We start from the raw sequence: 21,622 nt of genomic DNA, 5'->3' as shown, positions 1-21,622 counted from the left end.
GTTGAGAGTGTGGTTGTGTGTTTGTTGAGACATTGTGGTTGTGTGTGAGTTGAGACAGTGTAGTTGTGTGTGAGTTGAGTCATTGTGGTTATGTTGAGACAGTGTGGTTGTGTGTTTGTTGAGACATTGTGGTTGTGTGTGAGTTGAGACAGTGTAGTTGTGTGTGAGTTGAGTCATTGTGGTTATGTTGAGACAGTGTGGTTGTGTGTTTGGTGAGACATTGTGGTTGTGTGTGTGTTGAGACAGTGTAGTTGTGTGTGAGTTGAGACAGTGTGGTTGTTTTGAGACAGTGTGGTTGTGTGTGTGTTGAGACAGTGTAGTTGTGTGTGTGTTGAGACAGTGTGGTTATGTTGAGACAGTGTGGTTGTGGTTGTGTGTTTGGTGAGACATTGTGGTTGTGTGTGTGTTGAGACAGTGTGGTTGTGTGTGTGTTGAGACAGTGTGGCTGTGGTTGAGACAGTGTGTTTTTGTGTGTTTGTACTTTATATTGTACTGTATGGGTGTTCTACCCACTGTGAATTTAAGTTGGCTGTGTCTGGCTGTGGACGTAGCTACACTGTGATGCTGTTTCTTCTTTGTATGTTCTTCCCTGCTCCAGTTGTATCATATATACTGTACAACATACCCCATATGGGCAGTATATATTTAGCTACTATGTTTATGATTATACTGGTACTAAATTATTCACCCATGTGTTTGTGTGTACCCCTCCTTCTCTAGTTGTGTCCATTACTCATGTGAGGCCATCGACTGCCAGGAGCCGCTGATCCGCAATGCAGAGCTCAAGTGCAGCAGTCTGGGCTTCTTCAACGGAGCTCGCTGCACCATCACCTGTAACTCTGGCTACGTCCTGCAGGTCCACAGAGACGATGACATCATCAAGACCCAGGTACACACACACACACACACACACACACACACACACACACACACACACACACACACACACACACACACACACACACACACACACACACACACACACACACACACACACACACACACACGCGCACGCACACGCACGCACGCGCGCGCACACACACACACACACACACTAGCCATATTCTTCACCTGCAACAGCAGCTTGGCAGTGTAAACCCACTGGGAGGATGACATCATGTCAAGCCCAGGTAGCTAGCTAGACGCCTCCTCCTTCCTTCCTTCTCCCTGCTTTACACACACACACACACACACACACACACACACACACACACACACACACACACACACACACACACACACACACACACACACACACACACACACACACACACACACACACACACACACACACACACACACACAGATGGACAAAGGCACATGCACGTTCACATGTATACACACACACATACGCTCACACTCACACACAGGCACACACACTATATATGTTTAGTCTGCGCTGCACCATCACCTGCAACAATGGCTATGTGTTTCTGCTCCACTGGGACGATGACATCACTAGGTACTCTCTGCTCACTGCAGCTCCATCCCTCCCTCCCTCTCCGCCTGCCTGCCTGCCTGCCTCCCCCCCTCGCTCCCTCCTTCACTCCCCCCCTCCCCACTCATACAGTGAAGTCATGCTCACGGAGCACAGATACAACAACTAGACACAGCACTGTGCAGATACTCCATGTCTTTCTAATGTCTGTATGTGTGTGTAATTTAATGAATATGTATGTGGTGTTTGCTGAGATGAATTACACTGCAGCTACCTTACATTATGACACTGTGTAGCGGGCAAGAAAAAAGTTACCCTATGACATACTTGTTAACATTTATCACATTACTGGAGAAAGCTTTCTGGTTACGAAGATGTCTCAGCATCCACTTCATGAAGTATCAACCCCCACACACCAGACACTCAACAGATGAGGAGGACAGACATTGGCACACAAACCACGAAAAGACAGAAGCCTGCAGACACACAAACCACCCCAAACAAACAAGTTAGTTCAAAGGCACACAGTCAACCCATTCACTCCCACAGAGGGCTCTTAGTTAGTTCACAGTCACACAGTCAACCCATTCACTCCCACAGAGGGCTCATAGTTAGTTCACATCCACACAGTCAACCCATTCACTCCCACAGAGGGCTCATAGTTAGTTCACATCCACACAGTCAACCCATTCACTCCCACAGAGGGCTCTTAGTTAGTTCACATCCACACAGTCAACCCATTCACTCCCACAGAGGGCTCATAGTTAGTTCACATCCACACAGTCAACCCATTCACTCCCACAGAGGGCTCTTAGTTAGTTCACATCCACACAGTCAACCCATTCACTCCCACAGAGGGCTCTTAGTTAGTTCACATCCACACAGTCAACCCATTCACTCCCACAGAGGGCTCATAGTTAGTTCACATCCACACAGTCAACCCATTCACTCCCACAGAGGGCTCTTAGTTAGTTCACATCCACACAGTCAACCCATTCACTCTCACAGAGGGCTCTTAGTTAGTTCACATCCACACAGTCAACCCATTCACTCCCACAGAGGGCTCATAGTTCGTTAGTTGACAGTCACACAGTCAACCCATTCACTCCCACAGAGGGCTCATAATGAGTTAGTTCACAGTCAAACAGTAAACCCATTCACTCCCACACAGGGCTCATAGTTCGTTAGTTCACAGTCACACAGTAAACCCATTCACTCCCACAGAGGGCTATTAGTTACGTAGTTCAAAGTCACACAGTGAACCCATTCACTCATACAGTGGGCTCCTAGTTAGTTCACAGCCACAGAGTCAACCCATTCACTCCCACAGAGCGGTCATAGTTAGTTAGTTCACAATCACACAGTCAACCCATTCACTCACACAGAGGGCTCTTAGTGAGTTCACAGCCACACAGTAAACCCATTCACTCACACAGAGGGCTATTAGTTAGTTCACAGTCACACAGTAAACCCATTCACTCCCACAGAGGGGTCATAGTTAGTTAGTTCACAATCACACAGTCAACCCATTCACTCACACAGAGGGCTCTTAGTTAGTTCACAGCCACACATTCAACCCATTCACTCCCACAGAGGGCTCTTAGTTCACAGTCACACAGTAAACCCATTCACTCCCACAGAGGGCTCATATTTAGTTCACAGTCACACAGAAAACCCATTCACTCCCACAGAGGGCTCTTTGTTAGTTCACAGCCACACAGTCAACCCATTCACTCCCACAGCGGGCTCTTAGTTAGTTAGTTCACAGCCACACAGTCAACCCATTCACTCCCACAGAGGGCTATTAGTTAGTTCACAGTCACACAGTCAACCCATTCACTCACACAGAGGGCTATTTGTTAGTTCACAGCCACACAGTAAACCCATTCACTCCCACAGAGGGCTATTAGTTAGTTCACAGTCACACAGTAAACCCATTCACTCCCACAGAGGGCTCATAGTTAGTTAGTTCACAGTCAACCCATTCACTCCCACAGAGGGCTATTAGTTAGTTCACAGTCACACAGTAAACCCATTCACTCCCACAGAGGGCTATTAGTTAGTTCACAGTAAACCCATTCACTCCCACAGAGGGCTATTAGTTAGTTCACAGTCACACAGTAAACCCATTCACTCCCACAGAGGGCTATTAGTTAGTTCACAGTCACACAGTAAACCCATTCACTCCCACAGAGGGCTCATAGTTAGTTAGTTCACAGTCAACCCATTCACTCCCACAGAGGGCTATTAGTTAGTTCACAGTCACACAGTAAACCCATTCACTCCCACAGAGGGCTATTAGTTAGTTCACAGTCAACCCATTCACTCCCACAGAGGGCTATTAGTTAGTTCACAGTCACACAGTAAACCCATTCACTCCCACAGAGGGCTATTAGTTAGTTCACAGTCACACAGTAAACCCATTCACTCCCACAGAGGGCTATTAGTTAGTTCACAGTCAACCCATTCACTCCCACAGAGGGCTATTAGTTAGTTCACAGTCACACAGTAAACCCATTCACTCCCACAGAGGGCTATTAGTTAGTTCACAGTCACACAGTAAACCCATTCACTCCCACAGAGGGCTATTAGTTAGTTCACAGTCACACAGTAAACCCATTCACTCCCACAGAGGGCCCGTAAAGACAACAGCACCAACACTTTATCCCTCTCCCAGGCTCTGTTAACAGACGTGCAAGCGAATCAATTAATGCTCCCTAAAACACACACACACGGAGACAGAGAGGGAGATGTTTATTTATTTTCCCTTTTGTACATGAACTATTTGCACATTGTTACAGCACTGTATACATACATTATATGACATTTTAAATGTCTGTATTCTTTTTGAACTTTTGTGAGTGTAACGTTTGCTGTTCATTTTTTGTTTATTTCACTTTTGTTTTGGATCTTTTTCGTTAATTCTGGTAATGTAATAATTTGTTTCCCATGCTAATTAAACCCCTGAGAGAGAGACCCTACTAGAATCTGAAGTCAAATGGCTACTCTTTGCCGATGATCTGGTGCTTCTGTCCCCAACCAAGGAGGGCCTACAGCAGCACCTAGATCTTCTGCGCAGATCCTGCCAGACCTGGGCCCTGACAGTAAATCTCACTCCGACCAAAATAATTGTGTTCCAAAAAAGGTCCAGTCGCCAGGACCACAAATACAAATTCCATCTAGACACCATTGCCCTAGAGCACACAATAAACGAAACATACCTTGGCCTAAACATCACCGCCACAGATAACTTCCACAAAGCTGTGAACGATCTGAGAAACAAGGCAAGAAGGGTATTCTTTGCCATCAAAAGGAACATAAAATTCAACATACCAATTAGGATCTGGCTAAAAATATTTGAATCAGTCATAGAGCCCATTGCCCTTTATGGTAGTGAGGTCTCACCAACCTAGACTTCAGAAAATGGGACAAACACCAAATTGAGACTCTGCATGCAGAATTCTGCAAAAAATATCCTCTGTGTACAGTGTAAAACACTAAATAATGCACGCATGGCAGAATTAGGCCGATACCCACTAATGATCAAAATCCAGAAAGAGCCATTCAATTCTACAACCACCTAAAAGGAAGCGATTCCCAAACCGTCCATAACAATGCCATCACCTACAGTAAGATTAACCTGGAGAAGAGTCCCCTAAGCAAGCTGGACTCTGTTCACAAACACAAACACACCCCACAGAGCCCCAGGACAGCAGCACAATTAGACCCAATCAAATCATGAGAAAACAAAAAGATAATTACTTGACACATTGGAAAGAATGAACAAAAAAAAAAAGAGCCGTAAACAGACAGTACACAGTGGCAGAATACCTGACCACTGTAACTGACCCAACCTTAAGGAAAGCTTTGACTATGTACAGACTCAGTGAGCATAGCCTTGCCATTGAGAAAGGCCGCCGTAGGCAGACATGGCTCCCAAGAGAAGACAGGCTATGTGCACACTGCCCACAAAATGAGGTGGAAACTGAGCTGCACATCCTAACCTCCTGTATGACCATATAGAAACACATATTTCCCTCAGATTTGGGGGAAAGAGACAGAGAGAGAGGGTGGGGGGAAAGAGACAGAGAGAGAGGGTGGGGGGAAAGAGACAGAGAGAGAGAGGGTGGGGGGAAAGAGACAGAGAGAGAGCGGGTGGGGGAAAGAGAGAGAGAGGGTGGGGGAAAGAGACAGAGAGAGAGGGTGGGGGGAAAGAGACAGATAGAAAGAGGGTAGGGGGAAAGAGAGAGAGAGGGTGGGGGGAAAGAGAGAGAGAGGGTGGGGGAAAGTGACAGAGAGAGGGTGGGGGAAAGAAAGAGATAGAGAGGGTGGGTGGGGGAAAGAGACAGAGAGAGAGAGGGTGGGGGGAAAGAGAGAGATGGTGGGGGAAAGTGACAGAGAGAGAGTGGGGAAAAGAGAGAGAGAGGGTGGGGGAAAGTGACAGAGAGAGGGTGGGGGAAAGAGACAGAGAGAGAGAGTGTGGGGAAGAGACAGAGAGAGAGTGTGGGGGAAGAGACAGAGAGAGAGGGTGGGGGAAGAGACAGAGAGAGAGGGTGGGGGGAAGAGAGAGTGAGAGGGTGGGGGGGGAGAGAGAGAGAGAGAGGTTGGGGGATAGTGACAGAGAGAGGGTGGGGAGAAAGAGAGAGAGAGGGTGGGTGGGGGAAAGAGACAGAGAGAGAGGGTGGGGGAAAGAGACAGAGAGAGAGGGTGGGGGAAGAGACAGAGAGAGAGGGTGGGGGGAAGAGACAGAGAGTGGGGAGAAAGAGACAGAGGGTGGGGAGGAAAGAGACAGAGGGTGGGGAGGAAAGAGACAGAGGGTGAGGGGGAAAGAGACAGAGGGTGGGGAGGAAAGAGACAGATGGTGAGGGGGAAAGAGACAGAGGGTGGGGAGGAAAGAGACAGATGGTGGGGGGGAAAGAGACAGAGGGAGAGGGTGGGGGGAAGAGACAGAGAGAGAGGGTGGGGGGAAGAGACAGAGAGAGAGGGTGGGGGAAAGAGACAGAGAGAGAGGGTGGGGGAGAGACAGAGAGAGAGGGTGGGGGAAAGAGAGAGAGAGAGGGTGGGTGTGGGAAAGAGACAGAGAGAGGGTGGGTGGGGGAAGAGACAGAGAGAGAGGGTGGGGGGAAGAGACAGAGAGAGAGGGGGGGGGGAAAGAGACAAAGAGTGGGGAGAAAGAGACAGAGGGTGGGGAGGAAAGAGACAGAGGGTGAGGGGGAAAGAGACAGAGGGTGGGGAGGAAAGAGACAGATGGTGGGGGGGGAAAGAGACAGAGGGTGGGGAGGAAAGAGACAGAAGGTGGGGGGAAGAGATAGAGAGAGGGTGGGGGAAGGAGACAGAGAGAGGGTGGGGAGGAAAGAGACAGAGAGGGTGGTGGGGAATGAGACAGAGAGAGGGTGGGGGAAGGAGACAGAGAGAGAGGGTGGGGGAAGAGACAGAGAGGGTGGTGGGGAATGAGACAGAGAGAGGGTGGGGGGGAAGAGATAGAGAGAGGGTGGGGAAGGAGACAGAGAGAGGGTGGGGAGGAAAGAGACAGAGGGTGGGGAGGAAAGAGACAGAGGGTGGGAGGAAAGAGACAGAGAGAGAGGGTGGGGGAAAGAGACAGAGGTTGGGGATGAAAGAGACAGAGGGTGGGGAGGAAAGAGACAGAGGGTGGGGAGGAAAGAGACAGAGGGTGGGGGGAAAGAGACAGAGAGAGAGGGGGGGGGAAAGAGACAGAGGGTGGGGAGGAAAGAGACAGAGGGTGGGGAGGAAAGAGACAGGGGTGGGGGGGAAAGAGACAGAGGGTGGGAGGAAAGAGAGAGAGAGAGAGGGGGGGGGAAAGAGACAGAGAGAGGGGGGGGGGGAAAGAGAGAGAGGGTGGGGAGGAAAGAGACAGAGGGTGGGGAGGAAAGAGACAGAGGGTGGGGAGGAAAGAGACAGGGGTGGGGGAAAGAGACAGAGGTTGGGGGAAAGAGACAGGGGTGGGGGGAAAGAGACAGATGGTGGGGAGGTAGAGACAGAGGGTGGGGGGGAAAGAGACAGAGGGTGGGGAGGTAGAGACAGAGGGTGGGGAGGAAGAGACAGAGGGAGGGGGAAAGAGACAGAGGGAGGGGGAAAGAGACAGAGGGTGGGGGGAAGAGACAGAGGGTGGGGGAAGAGACAGAGGGTGGGAGGAAAGAGACAGAGAGAGAGGGTGGGGGAAAGAGACAGAGAGAGAGGGTGGGGGAAAGAGACAGAGAGGGTGGGGAGGAAAGAGACAGAGGGTGGGGAGGAAAGAGACAGAGGGTGGGGAGGAAAGAGACAGGGGTTGGGGGAAAGAGACAGGGGTGGGGAGGAAAGAGACAGAGGGTGGGGAGCAAGAGACAGAGGGTGGGGGAAAGAGACAGAGGGTGGGGAGGAAGAGACAGAGGGTGGGGAGGAAGAGACAGAGGGAGGGGGAAAGAGACAGAGGGTGGGGGGAAAGAGACAGAGGGAGGGGGAAAGAGACAGAGGGAGGGGGAAAGAGACAGAGGGGGGAAAGAGACAGAGGGAGGGGGAAAGAGACAGAGGGAGGGGGAAAGAGACAGAGGGTGGGGGGAAAGAGACAGAGGGTGGGGGGAAGAGACAGAGGGAGGGGGAAAGAGACAGAGGGAGGGCGGAAAGAGACAGAGGGGGGGGGGAAAGAGACAGAGGGTGGGGGGAAAGAGACAGAGGGAGGGGGAAAGAGACAGAGGGTGGGGGAAAGAGACAGAGGGTGGGGGGAGAGACAGAGGGAGGGGGAAAGAGACAGAGGGTGGGGGGAAAGAGACAGAGGGTGGGGGGAAAGAGACAGAGGGTGGGGAGGTAGAGACAGAGGGTGGGGAGGAAGAGACAGAGGGAGGGGGAAAGAGACAGAGGGAGGGGGAAAGAGACAGAGGGTGGGGGGGGAGAGACAGAGGGTGGGGGAAGAGACAGAGGGTGGGAGGAAAGAGACAGAGAGAGGGGGTGGGGGAAAGAGACAGAGAGAGAGGGTGGGGGAAAGAGACAGAGAGGGTGGGGAGGAAAGAGACAGAGGGTGGGGAGGAAAGAGACAGAGGGTGGGGAGGAAAGAGACAGGGGTTGGGGGAAAGAGACAGGGGTGGGGAGGAAAGAGACAGAGGGTGGGGAGCAAGAGACAGAGGGTGGGGGGGGAAAGAGACAGAGGGTGGGGAGGAAGAGACAGAGGGTGGGGAGGAAGAGACAGAGGGAGGGGGGAAAGAGACAGAGGGTGGGGGGAAAGAGACAGAGGGAGGGGGGAAAGAGACAGAGGGAGGGGGAAAGAGACAGAGGGTGGGGGGGAAAGAGACAGAGGGTGGGGGGGAGAGACAGAGGGAGGGGGAAAGAGACAGAGGGTGGGGGGAAAGAGACAGAGGGTGGGGGAAAGAGACAGAGGGGGGACGAGAAAAGGGGTGGGGGAAAGAGACAGAGGGTGGGGGGGGGAGAGACAGAGGGTGGGGAGGAAAGAGACAGAGAGAGAGGGTGGGGGAATAGAGACAGGGAGAGAAGGTGGGGAGAAAGAGACAGAGACAGAAGGTGGGGGAAGGAGACAGAAGGTGTGGGAAAAGAGACAGAGAGAGAAAGTGAAAATCTGTGGTTTTAGGTTGTGTTCATAGGTGAAGCCAGAGGAATGATCCATGAGCTAAATGAGAGGGAGCGAAAGAGAGAGAGAGGGAACACAAAAAAATAGTGAGAGACCGCAAGAAGACAGGGAAAGAGGAAGAGAGTGTGAGAAATGAGAGAGGTTGAGTGAGCTGTATAGAAGGATTCAATGAATGATGTACCGGGGCACTCCCTCCTGTTTGCTCTGGCTATTAACGTAATGGAGCACCACCTCAACTGGTTTTATGTTGGTGAGGATGCACATGTGGAAGTGGTTATGGTGGAGGATCTGACTGGCGCAGGGGGGCGGGGGGGAGCTTACTGTACACACATGCGCAGACACACACACTTGTTATTTGTGTGTGTATGCGTAATCAGATTTATACTCTACATATCCATATGGCACTCTGTTTGTATGTATGATGTGTTTTTGGGTTCTGAAACTGTTGACACCCTTGATGAACATGAGTCAAAGAGACTGTATAAAATAAATAATTTAAATACTGAGCTATATTGTAAGCTCCAAAAAAAAAAGTTAAATTTGTACAACAAAAAAAAATGACGGTCGGGTTCAAAATGATTGACAGCCATGTTGTCAGTACCTCACCATGCGAGGATAACGGAGCTGAGCCTGTTTCGAGAACCCTTCCAGATCCTTGATGTCCTTCGTCAGCACTTATGGACTGCCTTCTTCTGAAAAATATAACCTGTTAAACAAAACCTATTTCTCTGAGAAATTGTATTAGTATTATATAATTTCCCTTTTTTTTGTATACAATATAACTCAATATTTGATTTCATTTTTTACATTTTTTAATACAGTCATTAATGCTCATCTTTATCAAGAGTGTCAATCATTCCAGACCCGGCTGTATGTTGTTTCTCTATTAGCATGTCAACACTACATCCATATGCATATGTACCAACACAAGCATAATGCGGCTCATTTCAGTTAAACAGCATGTTGGTGTATGCAAAATGGTCCATTTGGGATACAAGCTGTTCAGGTCTATTACACAACGAAACATGTTACTACCAGCCTACGATTGTGTCTGCATGTGTCAACTCTGAGAGATTCACTTCATTACCATCTGACCATCACACTTGTAACGTCATTACGTTTGATTGACAGGTCATAATGTTGATTAATATGTCAACGGTAAATCGCTCCGGGATGAAGGATTGAAGGATCTCCTTGAGAGGGTTGATGTGTGGGAGAGAGACGGGTGAGAGAGGGGGGAGAGAGAAATAGAAAGAGACAGAACTTCAGCTCACTTCCCTCCCTTTTCGTTACTTGGGGACAGTACAACGAGTTCCACTCCTCTTCCCCCCTGGTCCCTGTAGTCTATGAGGTTGAAAAGTGCAGTGCAAAGCACAATCCTATCTCCTTTCATTAGCCGCTTACAGTCTTGCTTCACCAGTGTCAAGGTGGTTCTGGGAACTATCAAGGTGGTTCTGATGCTATCTCCAAAACAATCTGTACCCCCACGTCTATTTGTGTATTTGAGGTTTTATTATGCAATCCGTTTGTGTCCCAGATGTCTCCGAGGAAAGCCTGTGTGTGTGGTGGGGGGTGGGGGGATTGTGCATGTGAGAGAGCGAGAGCGAGCAGCAGACATGTTTTAGCCTTTCGTGTGGACGCGCTGCAGGTCTCAAGGCGAGTGGCGCTGAAAGGTCCAGATTTTATCTACCCTGGGAAATGTAGCGCTTTAAATTGAGTGATTCTCAAGGTGTTTTATGAGGCGACAAGGTCAGGGTGCTGATGATGATTGACACCTGAGGGTGTGTTTGTGTGTTAGAAGTAGGGTCTGTAGTGTTTCCTGATCAGGTCACATGGCCAAGGAAAAACTCCTGGACTAACTATTAAGGCAAGATGAACAACAAGACAAATGACCACACTCTCAGCTGTTTACCTGAAAGGGCACATTGCTTTCAGGTAGTATACAATTGACATACAACTGTCTGATACGACTACATGCAGATGTTTTGTAGGGAAATGCAGCTGGTGATTAAGATGGGGATCAGTGCAACAAGGAAACATCACTGGAGTATCTGCTTGGAGTGGCTACATAGTCCTGTCAGAGATGCCAGCAGTACAGTTAGTTCTGTGTAGCGTTACAACATTCCAGTTACTTTCCCAAAATGCACAGGTTATCCAGAAATCCCAGTTGGAATATTCCTGGAATCAGAAGTGAATGGAAGCAGGAATTCTGGAATTGTCCATCCAGGATTTCTGTAAAAGCTTCAATCTTTTGCAAAGTTACCTGCTTTTTTTTCAACCCTAGTTCTGTATGATCCTGGCTGAACTCGAAACGGATTGTGTTATACTGTATGAAGTGTCATCCTGAGTAAGGTGAGGTGGGTTGAGATGAAGAGGGTTGGAGCTGTGTGTCGGTCTGTCTGTCTGGCTTGAATTAGGCCCAGTAGCCAGGGGTTGTTAAATCCACTCTGGAGGAGAGTCAGGCAGCTGTAAAGATTTTAAAGAAGGAAACTCCACATACACAAACTGTATACACACTTGAGCATACACAGTCATAAATCCCCCCACACACACAAACACACATACATATACACACACACACAGATACACAATTGGACCCGTCAACACCAGCTTTTAGTCACAGTATGAGTGTACACCGTGCATTCGGAAAGTGTTCAGACTGTTCTGTTCTGTGGAGCGAGTAGTACACAGTGTTGTACGAGATCTTCAGTTTCTTGGCAATTTCTCGCATGGAATAGCCTTAATTTCTCAGAACAAGAATAGACTGATGAGTTTCAGAAGAAAGTCCTTTGTTTCTGGCCATTTTGAGCCTGTAATCAAACCCACAAATGCTGATGCTCCAGATACCCAACTAGTCTAAAGAAGGACAGTTTTATTGCTTCTTTAATGAACAGTTTTCAGCTGTGCTAATATAATTACAAAAGGGTTTTCTAATGATAAATTAGCCTTTGAAAATGCTAAACTTGGACTAACTAACACAACCTGCTATTGGAACACAGGAGTGATGGTTGTTGATAATGGGCGAATGTATATAATGGGAAATATTCCATAAAAATCAGCTGTTTACAGTATTTCTGATAAATTTTATGTTATTTTAATGGACAGAAAAATGTGCTTTTCTTGTGACCTAAAACTTTTGAATTGTAGTGTATGTAATTAAAGGGGAAGAAACCCATATACCAGGTTCCTATAAACCCAACATGTTGAAGATGGAACCGACTGAGTTCAGTTACTACACTCTTAGAAAAAAGGGTTCCAAAAGGGTTCTTCTATTGTCCCCATAGCAGAACCCCTTTAGATCCAGGTAGAACCTGTTTTGGTTCCAGGTAGAACCCTCTGTGGAAAGGGTTCTACCTGTAACCTAAAATGTTTCTTTAAATGGTACTCCTATCGGGACAGCCAAAGAACCCTTTTAGGATGTTGACCCCTTTAAAATGTTGGTCCATCTGAAATATTAGGAGTTAGGGTTAAATGTTGATCCTTCTGAATGTTAGCAGTGGCTAAGCTGAAAATGTTGACACAGTAGTGCAGTTTGTGATAAAAGCACCACATTTGGCACAGAGGTAGATGTTTGTACCCTGAAAAAATATAAATATGGAGCCACCCCAGATTTTGCCCCTGGGGGGCGTGGCAGCCACTATAACTCAAAAATAACTCAAAAATGGAAATACATATTTAGCTTCCAGTCAATGTCTCTATACCAAGTTGATAGTCTCATCTTTCAGATACAATTGGAACTGAATTGATAGCCCATAGCCTTTCCACTGTTAGATCTAAAAGAATGAAGGCACCAGCGCCCATTTCACCTATATCACCCATACCGGTGGCCATTTTAGGTCATACCGGTATGTCAGATCAGCTCAATCGCCAACTTCGTAATCTCTGAATATCACAGAAAAACCACACATTGAATGAATATGTGGCAAACATACAAAAAATATTTTGGGCCATTTAAACAATTTTCTTATGTTATAAAAGGTTAATTAAATACAAAGTGTTACTGCTTGAAAGACAGTGTCTCTTTGAAATCATTACTAAATTGCGGTCCAAAAATGACCCCTTATTTACAGCAGGAATGCATGAAGTCTTATTGTGTCCTTAATCGGCTGTAAACTGAACAACTCCAGCTTATTGTCATTTTTTATGAACAACAGACCGCATGACCTTAGAATTATAAGCTTTCTGAAATAATTGGCTTTAAAAGTTCAAACCCTCATTGGTTCGAATGGTGTCAGCAAATTTGATCTTGTATTTTTTTTAACTTAACAACATGATTGGGGTTTAGAGTATAATATAGGCTAGGTAGAGAACATTGTACAGAACAGGGCTATGTCAATAACTACATTTAGACAAAAAAGCAAATAGAGCCTTATAATTCCAAGCACTCAATAGAAAGTATTTGTGTGGGGACATGCGGTTGTATTTATCTGTGTGTGTGTGTGCGTGCGTGGGTGTGCGTACGTGCGTGCATGCATGCATGCGTGTGTGTATGTATGTGTGTGTGTGTGTGTGTGTGTGTGTGTGTGTGTGTGTGTGTGTGTGTGTGTGTGTGTGTGTGTGTGTGTGTGTGTGTGTGTGTGTGTGTGTGTGTGTGTGTGTGTGTGTGTGTGTGTGTGTGTGTGGGTGTGTGTGTGTGTGTACGTGTGTGTGTGTGTGTGTGTGTCTGGGCCTCTGAGTGTGTGGGTGTGTGTGTGTGTGTGTACGTGTGTGTGTGTCTGGGCCTCTGAGTGTGTGTGTGTGCGTGTGTGTGTGTGCGTGTGTGTGTGTGCGTGTGTGTGTGTCTGGGCCTCTGAGTGTGTGGGTGTGCGTGTGTGTGTGTATGTGTGTGTGTGCGTGTGTGTGTGTGTCTGGGCCTCTGAGTGTGTGGGTGTGCGTGCGCTGGTGCGTCTGCCTGTTTCTGTCCGGATGTTGTCTCAGTCCAGCGGCTCTTCTGAATAACAGTGTTCGCTGATGCGAAAGGTGCCAACATTTCTCTGTAGTTGGTATTCAGACCGCACAATGCTGTGTTGGGATCAAAACAGGCCATGAATCCATCCTCACCATGTGGAGTTGGGGATAATCCCCTGTGTACTGGCTCTGGTGGAAAGTGTCCCCTCCCCCGGTCTAAATGTGGTTTGCATTAGGATGATTATACAGTAGTTGGATGTCAGCTCTGTTGACTGGGTTCTCATCATCAGTTACCTGAGCTGCTGACAAATCCCAGTCAGTTAAGTCAGTGACATTTAAGACCTGCTTGGCTCTGTCGTGTTACAATGACTTGTTGAGCAAACGCTAAATTGACGGACATACTGTGTTTGTGTGTCGTCTTGTTTTGTCTGTGTGAGTGTGCGGCATGTATCGTACTGGGTGGGGTTGTGTGTGTATGTGTGTGTGTTTTCATGCGTATATGTCAGCTGCATCCATGTGTGTCTTGTCCTAATTGTCACAGTTGTTCTAATGTGTCCCCTCACTCCAGTCGGACTCAACAGTGACCATCACCTGTGCAGATGGAAAGTGGAATAAGCAGGTGTCGTGTGAGCCAGTAGACTGTGGTCTACCAGACAAGTACCACGTCCACCCAGCCAACTTTAACTTCCCTGAGGGAACTACCTATGGCAGGAGGAGCACCTTCCAATGCAGGGAGCCTGCTCAGCTCGTAGGTGAGTGGTTTGGGTTTTGGCTGTGTGAAATCAATTCAGAACAGCTAATGTGTTCCACAGTACTGTTCTTGGCTGGCAGATTCATGGGATATCTTTTATATTATTTGCTTTGCTTTCAACTATTTGTCTCTCCAATCTCCCACGCCTCTCTCCCTTTCTCTCCTTCCATCTCTACCCTGTTTACATCTCCTCCTACCTCACTACCTCTCACTCCCATTTCCCCTTCTCCCACCCCCCTCTTCCCCCAGGTTCTAACAACACTCTGACGTGTCTAGAGGATGGTCTGTGGTCATTCCCTGAGGCACTGTGTGAGCTGCGCTGTCCGGCCCCACCCCACGTGCCCAACGCCATGCTGCAAACCAAGCGCTGCAACGACACGGGCCTCAAAGTGGGCTCCCTTTGCAAGTACAAGTGCAAGCCGGGCTACCACGTCACCAACAAGCCCAAGAGGTGACCAACCACTCACATGCTGTTGTGAATATAAAGTGACTCACAGTCGGGGTCAATTCCATTTTAATTCAAAATCCCAGACTCAGTTCAATTGACTGGGTTTGAAATGGACTTGATTCAATTGATCCTGTTCAACTCTTTATTTCACTTATCCCATCCTTTTAACATGGAGCATGTCTCTAGTCTTTGTCCTGTCAATTAAGTTCCACTCATCTCAACCCAAGAAACTTTGTCTTGGTCTTTGGCTTTGTCTAAACTTCTATCCCCTCCTTATCTCAGGCGAGCCTTTAAGCGTCAGTGCACAGAAGACGGCAGCTGGCTGGAGGGGGCGTGCGAGCCGGTGACCTGTGACCCTCCGCCTGCCATCTTCCACGGCATGTATCAGTGCACGGATGGCTTCCGCTTCGACAGCACCTGCTGGATCAACTGCCCTGGAGCCAACCACACGGTGAGACCGCTGCACACCGCTCCATGCAAGCAGGTCTGTCTCTCTCTACTCCTCCTCCCCTTAACTGTCTGTCTGTCTGTCTGTCTGTCTGTCTGTCTGTCTGTCTGTCTGTCTGTCTGTCTGTCTGTCTGTCTGTCTGTCTGTCTGTCTGTCTGTCTGTCTATCTGTCTGTCTGTCTGTCTGTCTGTCTGTCTGTCTTTGCCTTGTCCTTTGGTGTCTTCTTAAAACATTGTACTGGCCTCAGTGTCTTGCTGTTTGTCTGTATCTGCTGTCTTTGTGAAGTGTAAGAGGATAATGTGTTAGGGAACAGGAGATGTGAAGATCAACATAATGCAACATACAGTACTGTATGACACACATACGTATATTCACACAGACTACCTTTCACTGTATTGTCCTTAACCTGAGGATCTCTCTGTGTGGTAGCCTTTAATGCAGAACTGTGTGTCGATTAGTATGTCCTGGTGTGTGTGGCTGGATTATAATGAGAGGATCAGAGGGTGTTAGGTCCAGAGTTTGCATGTATAATTCATGAATCTCCCGTGGGCAGATTCTGCGTGTAAACCGAGAGGATCTGCCACCATTGGGAGGGTTGGAGACGTTTTTTTTGCCAGAACTCTCAATTTCTAACACGTATGAACACAGAAGTTAATCAGGCAGCTGACCAAATTACACTCTATCTTACTTCTGGTTTAAAAGAGATGACTGTTTCATAGATAGAATTGATTATCTCTCTCTCACCTTCTCTTTCTCTCATCCCCCTTTCCTCTCTCCTACTGCCTCCCCTTTCTTTCTCTTTCTCTATCTCTCGCTCTCCCCATCAGTCCCATCCAATTAGCACAGCCAGTTATTAGATTAGATTGATTTTCTAAATAGTTGTGCCACAGACAGATTAATTAAGCCCTTTAATCCTCCTTGACTACATCTCCTCAGATGATTGTCAGATAAGACTACCACGTTTCGTTGTGGCATGGAAGGTGGTTCGTAATGTCCTTTGTCTGTCTGTCTGTCTGTGTGCGTGCGCGTGTGCGCGTGTGTGTGCGCGTGTGTGTGTGTGTGTGTTTGGCAGGGGCCTAGCACCAATGTGATCCGCTGTAGGAAGGACGGCAACTGGACTGGCTCCTTCAAGCTCTGTCCTCAGAGCATGGGACAGTGCTCTCTACCTCAAAACCTCAACCCCAGCATACGAGTCAGCTGCAAGAAGGGACATGGAATAGGTCTGTATATGTGTGTGGCATAGTAGGAACCTTATCATACACTATGTTTGTCAGATTATAGCGAATCACTAGGGGCCTTGAGGTAACAAATAGATGACCAAGTGGATATGAAGTAAACATTTTAAGCGTCTTTAAATAAGATCAAAGGCCATTTAATTTTTTTTATTTGATATGTGTACAGTTTGTGCAGACACTGGTGATGTCATTGGGTTTGTTCACACAGGTGAGGAGTGTGAGCTGATGTGCAAGGACAGTAACAACGACGTGGTGATCCTGCCTAGCAATATGACCGCAGACAGCGTACTCAAAGAGCACTGGAGAAACCCACCCAAAGTCAAGGTGTGTCTGTCACAAGTCCTACAGACGTACTTCACAAAGCACTGCTGCTCATGATCTGCCCTGTTAGGAATTTGACACTGTGTGTCTGCGTCTTGGTAATATTATGAACTACAGAAGGACCAAACCCTTCACACCTACTGTCTGTCTGGCCAATGCATCTTGGTTGGCTAGACACTGGAAAACAGATGATACTGGTAGGAACAGACAGGTAGAGGGAGGAATAGAAAGAGACAGAGAAAGACAGAACGGGAGATCAATATGACAAGAACCCCTTGCGAGAGTACACCCAAAGAAAACAAGTTGCAGTGCACTCTGGGACATGAAGTGTTGTGCTCCCACCCTCGGCGTAGTCCAGCACTACCCACTAGAGTATACCCCGTTTACATTCAATTACCTCTCTATTACCAGCACACTCGGCATAGTCCAGCACCACCCACTAGAGTATACCCCGTTTACATTCAATTACCTCTCTATTACCAGCACAGGAAGGCATGTCCCAATCAACACAATAACCACCGCGGCTTGGAAGAACACAGGCAGATCCCAACCAGTCATCTGTGAACCACAGCCAGCACTGGGGCCAAGTCGTAAAAGTTCAAAAGCACCGTGTCGTCAGTAATCACTATCATTTTAGAAATGACACCATTAGAAACGCTAATAGTTTGATTTAGATATATTTGACAGGGATATTGTATTGATTCCTCCCTGATTGCTTAAATTGGTGGTTGTGATGAGGAAATTAGGGCGGCAGGCAGTTTACAGAAGCGTACTGTGAACGTTGTGTAAACGTTATCCCCCTGGGGGGCACAATTCACATGGAGAGTAATGAAATACACAACGATAAGTACCATCATATCGCTGTATCTAAATGTGTTTGTCAGATAATTCCACCGCTTCCTCACTTAATTGAACTCGATTTAAGTCAATGGGACCTAATTATTAAATTACAGTTAAAAGCTATTTTTAAGGTTTTTAGCTGCAGTTGGATGGACCTTAGATAGGGCTAGGGGCTAGGAGCTAGAGGCTAGGGGCTAGGGGCTATGGGCTAGGGGCTAGGGCTAGAGGCTAGGGGCTAGAGCCTAGGGGCTAGAGGCTAGAGGCTAGAGGCTAGAGGCTAGGGGCTAGGGGCTAGGGAATAGAGGCTAGTGGCTAGAGGCTAGGGGCTAGAGGCTAGGGGCTAGAGGCTAGGGGCTAGGGGCTAGAGGCTAGGGGCTAGGGGCTAGGGGCTAGGGGCTAGGGGCTAGGGGCTAGAGGCTAGGGGCTAGGGGCTTGGGAGTTAGGCTAGCCAATGAGGGCCTTGGGAGTTAGGCTAGCCAATGAGGGCCTTGGGAGTTAGGACTGAGAACACTATATTTTTTTTCTGGGGGTGTTTTGTTTTCATTGCGAGTCGTGCCGAGTCAGCCATTTGTGGTGGTACGGGGGAAATAATATGATCTGTTTGTAATTGATTTGTGTAATTGATATGATTTATTCACTGGCATAATATTAGTCTGGAAACGAGGCAAGAGGGGGAAAGGGAGACAGGATTAATGGGGCATCGAGATGTTCCACAGGGGTTGGATGAGGAGAAATCAATAGGCTGTTCTCGTGTGCTCAGCAGCTTGTGCCTCTGTGCCGGCCCATGTCAATCGATGCATGTGAATTCCTATGCAACCTGTTCCACCTCTTTGTCTACCAGACAAGCATAGGACCCCCCCCTAGTCAAAAAGGAGGTAAACTTTGTCAGTCTGGTTGCATGCAGCGGATGACTACTCGGTAAGGTTTGCCTTAAGAGCTGACGGCTCACGCCACGGGACGTCCAGTTTCTAAATGAAAGTGTCAACTCAACCTGTTCCATCTGGGAAACGCTACTGTGCAAGTGGAACACACTTCTGAAGCGCTATCTAGAAATCCACCCTGGTTTCTGCAAATGATTGAATCCTGGCCTATAAGTGTTCTCAGATGAGTGATACTTACCAAATGTGATCCATACCACCTACAATATCACGAGAACTCAATAGTAGACTGATTATGATAAGTACAGTATATTTGCATAGAGAACCATCAAATATGTTGGTGATTAAATCACTACTAACCCCTGATTAGATTCTATGGTATTATTCTCATAACATTTTACCTTAAAAGCTCCATTATTCTACTCTAGATTCACCAAAAAAAAATGCAGCCGTTTCTTTAGTGTTCCACATGTTCAAGAAGAACCCAGGCAAAAAATCCACTTTGCATTTCCATATGTGCTGAGCCAGGGGGTTTGGCCTCTTCATCAATAATAGTGATGTATCACCCTTCCGACGCATTCGTTGTGGGGTTTGACCCACTTAGGCTACCATTCTCCTCCTCTCGCTCACTCTCTGTAGCACGCTTCCTTGCCTCAGCAGAAATGACACTGCTACCTTTAGAATTGGTCATTTTTTTGTGAATAATATTTCTTAGGGACATGACCTCACTGTGCAAATAAGGATCTATTTTGGTTGGATATCAGTGCCTCTGGGGCAGGTGCTGGGGGCGAGGATCCCGTGCTCGGAGGTGTTAGGCAAAGCCACAATCGTGAATTCTGTTGATTTACGGCCGAGCAAGTTTGCGGAGGACTTCATCTTAGTGAACATTTTATTTGATTTAACTAGGCAAAAACAGCAGTGAAACGTTTTTAAACTAAGACTCTCTAGCCCCCACTCCTCCACTTTGCAGCTGTACATTTACCAAAGTTGAACCACTCATTGTGGTCATCCTAACTGTGGGAGGCTATTTGACCCACCCCACCCAACCCCTCAGTGAGCTCACTCACTTCACTAAGGCATGCTGGGAAAGGAGTGTGCTGCTACCCAGTACCCAGCTGTCCTCAGATGCTCTGTTGTTCTTTCTCTCTCTCGATCCCTCTCTCCCTTCTTATTTTTTCTGCCATTGATTTGCTGACGGCACTGAAATGAAAAATACCCTAGTTTGCAGCAGCGAAAAAGCGCTTCAACTCGTGTGTTATTGGGACGCAGCAGGGCGGGGAAATAGCGCTGCGGCGGAGGTCAGTCAGTCCTTTGCTGTGGATGGCACTTTTGATCCAGTCCGCACCGAGTTGCTTGATCCTGCATGTACAGGATCTCCTTCGTCTGGGGGCATCATGTTCCCCTGAAAACCCTCTCAGGTCTCACCCGTTTCACACAGACACAGTGTTGTATATGCTCTACCAGCCTGCCGCGCGCACACACACACACGCACGCACGCACGCACGCACGCACGCACGCACGCACGCACGCACGCACGCACGCACGCACGCACGCACGCACACACACACACACACACACACACACACACACACACACACACACACACACACACACACACACACACACACACACACACACACACACACACACACTCACTACATTCAAATAACCTCAGAAGCCCCCTTTTTCCCTCCATTAATCCCAATGAGAGCAGACAATGAAAATAACAGTGCAGATTCCACACATACTGTGGAAATATTCGAGAACACGTTTCATTCAAAAAGAGATGCAATCTTTCTGGTCCTTCTGTAGCTCAGTTGGTAGAGCATGGCGCTTGTAACGCCAGGGTAGTGGGTTCGATTCCCGGGACCACCCATACGTAGAATGTATGCACACATGACTGTAAGTCGCTTTGGATAAAAGCGTCCGCTAAATGGCATATATTATTATATATTATTATATTATTATTATTATTATTATATATCTCCCGGGGCCGGTGCCCTGGTATGAAAGAGCACCTTTATATAAGGGTCAAGTTATATAATGTCAAGTAGATTTATTCAGCAATCCGTGGTAATCAATCAAAAAGCAGGCTTCTCCACCACTGGAGACACTCATGCATCTATTCATATGGAAAACACCATGGACTTTCCTCCTCCTGAATGTGGAGTGAGTTAAGGTGAACAACTGTTAATCAGGAACATGGTCGTTCCACTAGAGGGTTGGCACCCTAACCTCCTTTTCACAAACCAAGGAGAGAAGATTTACCCGTCCACATAACGTGTCTGGGATCAAAGGGAATGCAGTAAGCGTTATCCAAACAGGCACACATAGCGTGGCAAGAGAGGGAGAAACAAATAATGATTTACAACAAAAGCTGTTTGATTTAGGTAAGCTAGGAACCTTGGAATGAGGTGGAGGCATGACGTGGTTAAAGCAGGATAGGTCTAGTCAGCTTCAGTCGCTTTGGTAAAAACATCTCATTGTAAAGTATTTCAAGGTATTTGACCTGTAGAAACACTTGTCGGAACTCACCTTTGTGAATCAGCTCGGAGTGTAATGTGCTTGTGGTTGGGATCAGACGTCACTGCGAGTCGGATCTGTTGAAACAAGGCGCAGAGGTGGCAGACTTCAAAGAGCCAACCGACCATCATTAGACGTGGACTATATCCTCCTCTCGAGCTTCATGACAAGTTTATATTTGTTAACGCCCCCTGCGAAACATTGACAATATCAATATAGCCTTATATTGTATGGAGAGATATGTATCAGTTAGTTGTAGGACCAAGGTTATGACCTG

At 47.6% G+C, this 21,622-nt stretch overlaps 1 protein-coding gene across 2 annotated transcripts in view; it reads left to right on the top strand.

The window, feature by feature from the left end:
- The window catches only part of LOC118387539 (pappalysin-1-like), a 125,942-nt gene that overhangs the window by 82,438 nt on the left and 21,882 nt on the right, over positions 1–21,622 (top strand). The window contains exons 15-20 of one of the 2 annotated variants that reach the window (XM_052459845.1): positions 721–889; positions 14,470–14,653; positions 14,902–15,103; positions 15,383–15,551; positions 16,621–16,768; positions 16,992–17,107. In XM_052459845.1, coding sequence (XP_052315805.1) covers positions 721–889; positions 14,470–14,653; positions 14,902–15,103; positions 15,383–15,551; positions 16,621–16,768; positions 16,992–17,107 — 988 coding nt within the window. Of the gene's footprint in view, positions 1–720; positions 890–14,469; positions 14,654–14,901; positions 15,104–15,382; positions 15,585–16,620; positions 16,769–16,991; positions 17,108–21,622 lie in introns of both variants that reach the window. The other variant, XM_052459844.1, reaches the window with a different exon arrangement.

The sequence above is a fragment of the Oncorhynchus keta genome, chromosome 13 (assembly GCF_023373465.1).
Source record: "Oncorhynchus keta strain PuntledgeMale-10-30-2019 chromosome 13, Oket_V2, whole genome shotgun sequence".
NCBI lineage: Eukaryota > Metazoa > Chordata > Actinopteri > Salmoniformes > Salmonidae > Oncorhynchus > Oncorhynchus keta.
Note: the sequence above shows the minus strand (reverse complement) of the source record. Positions and strands in the feature narration are given on the sequence as shown.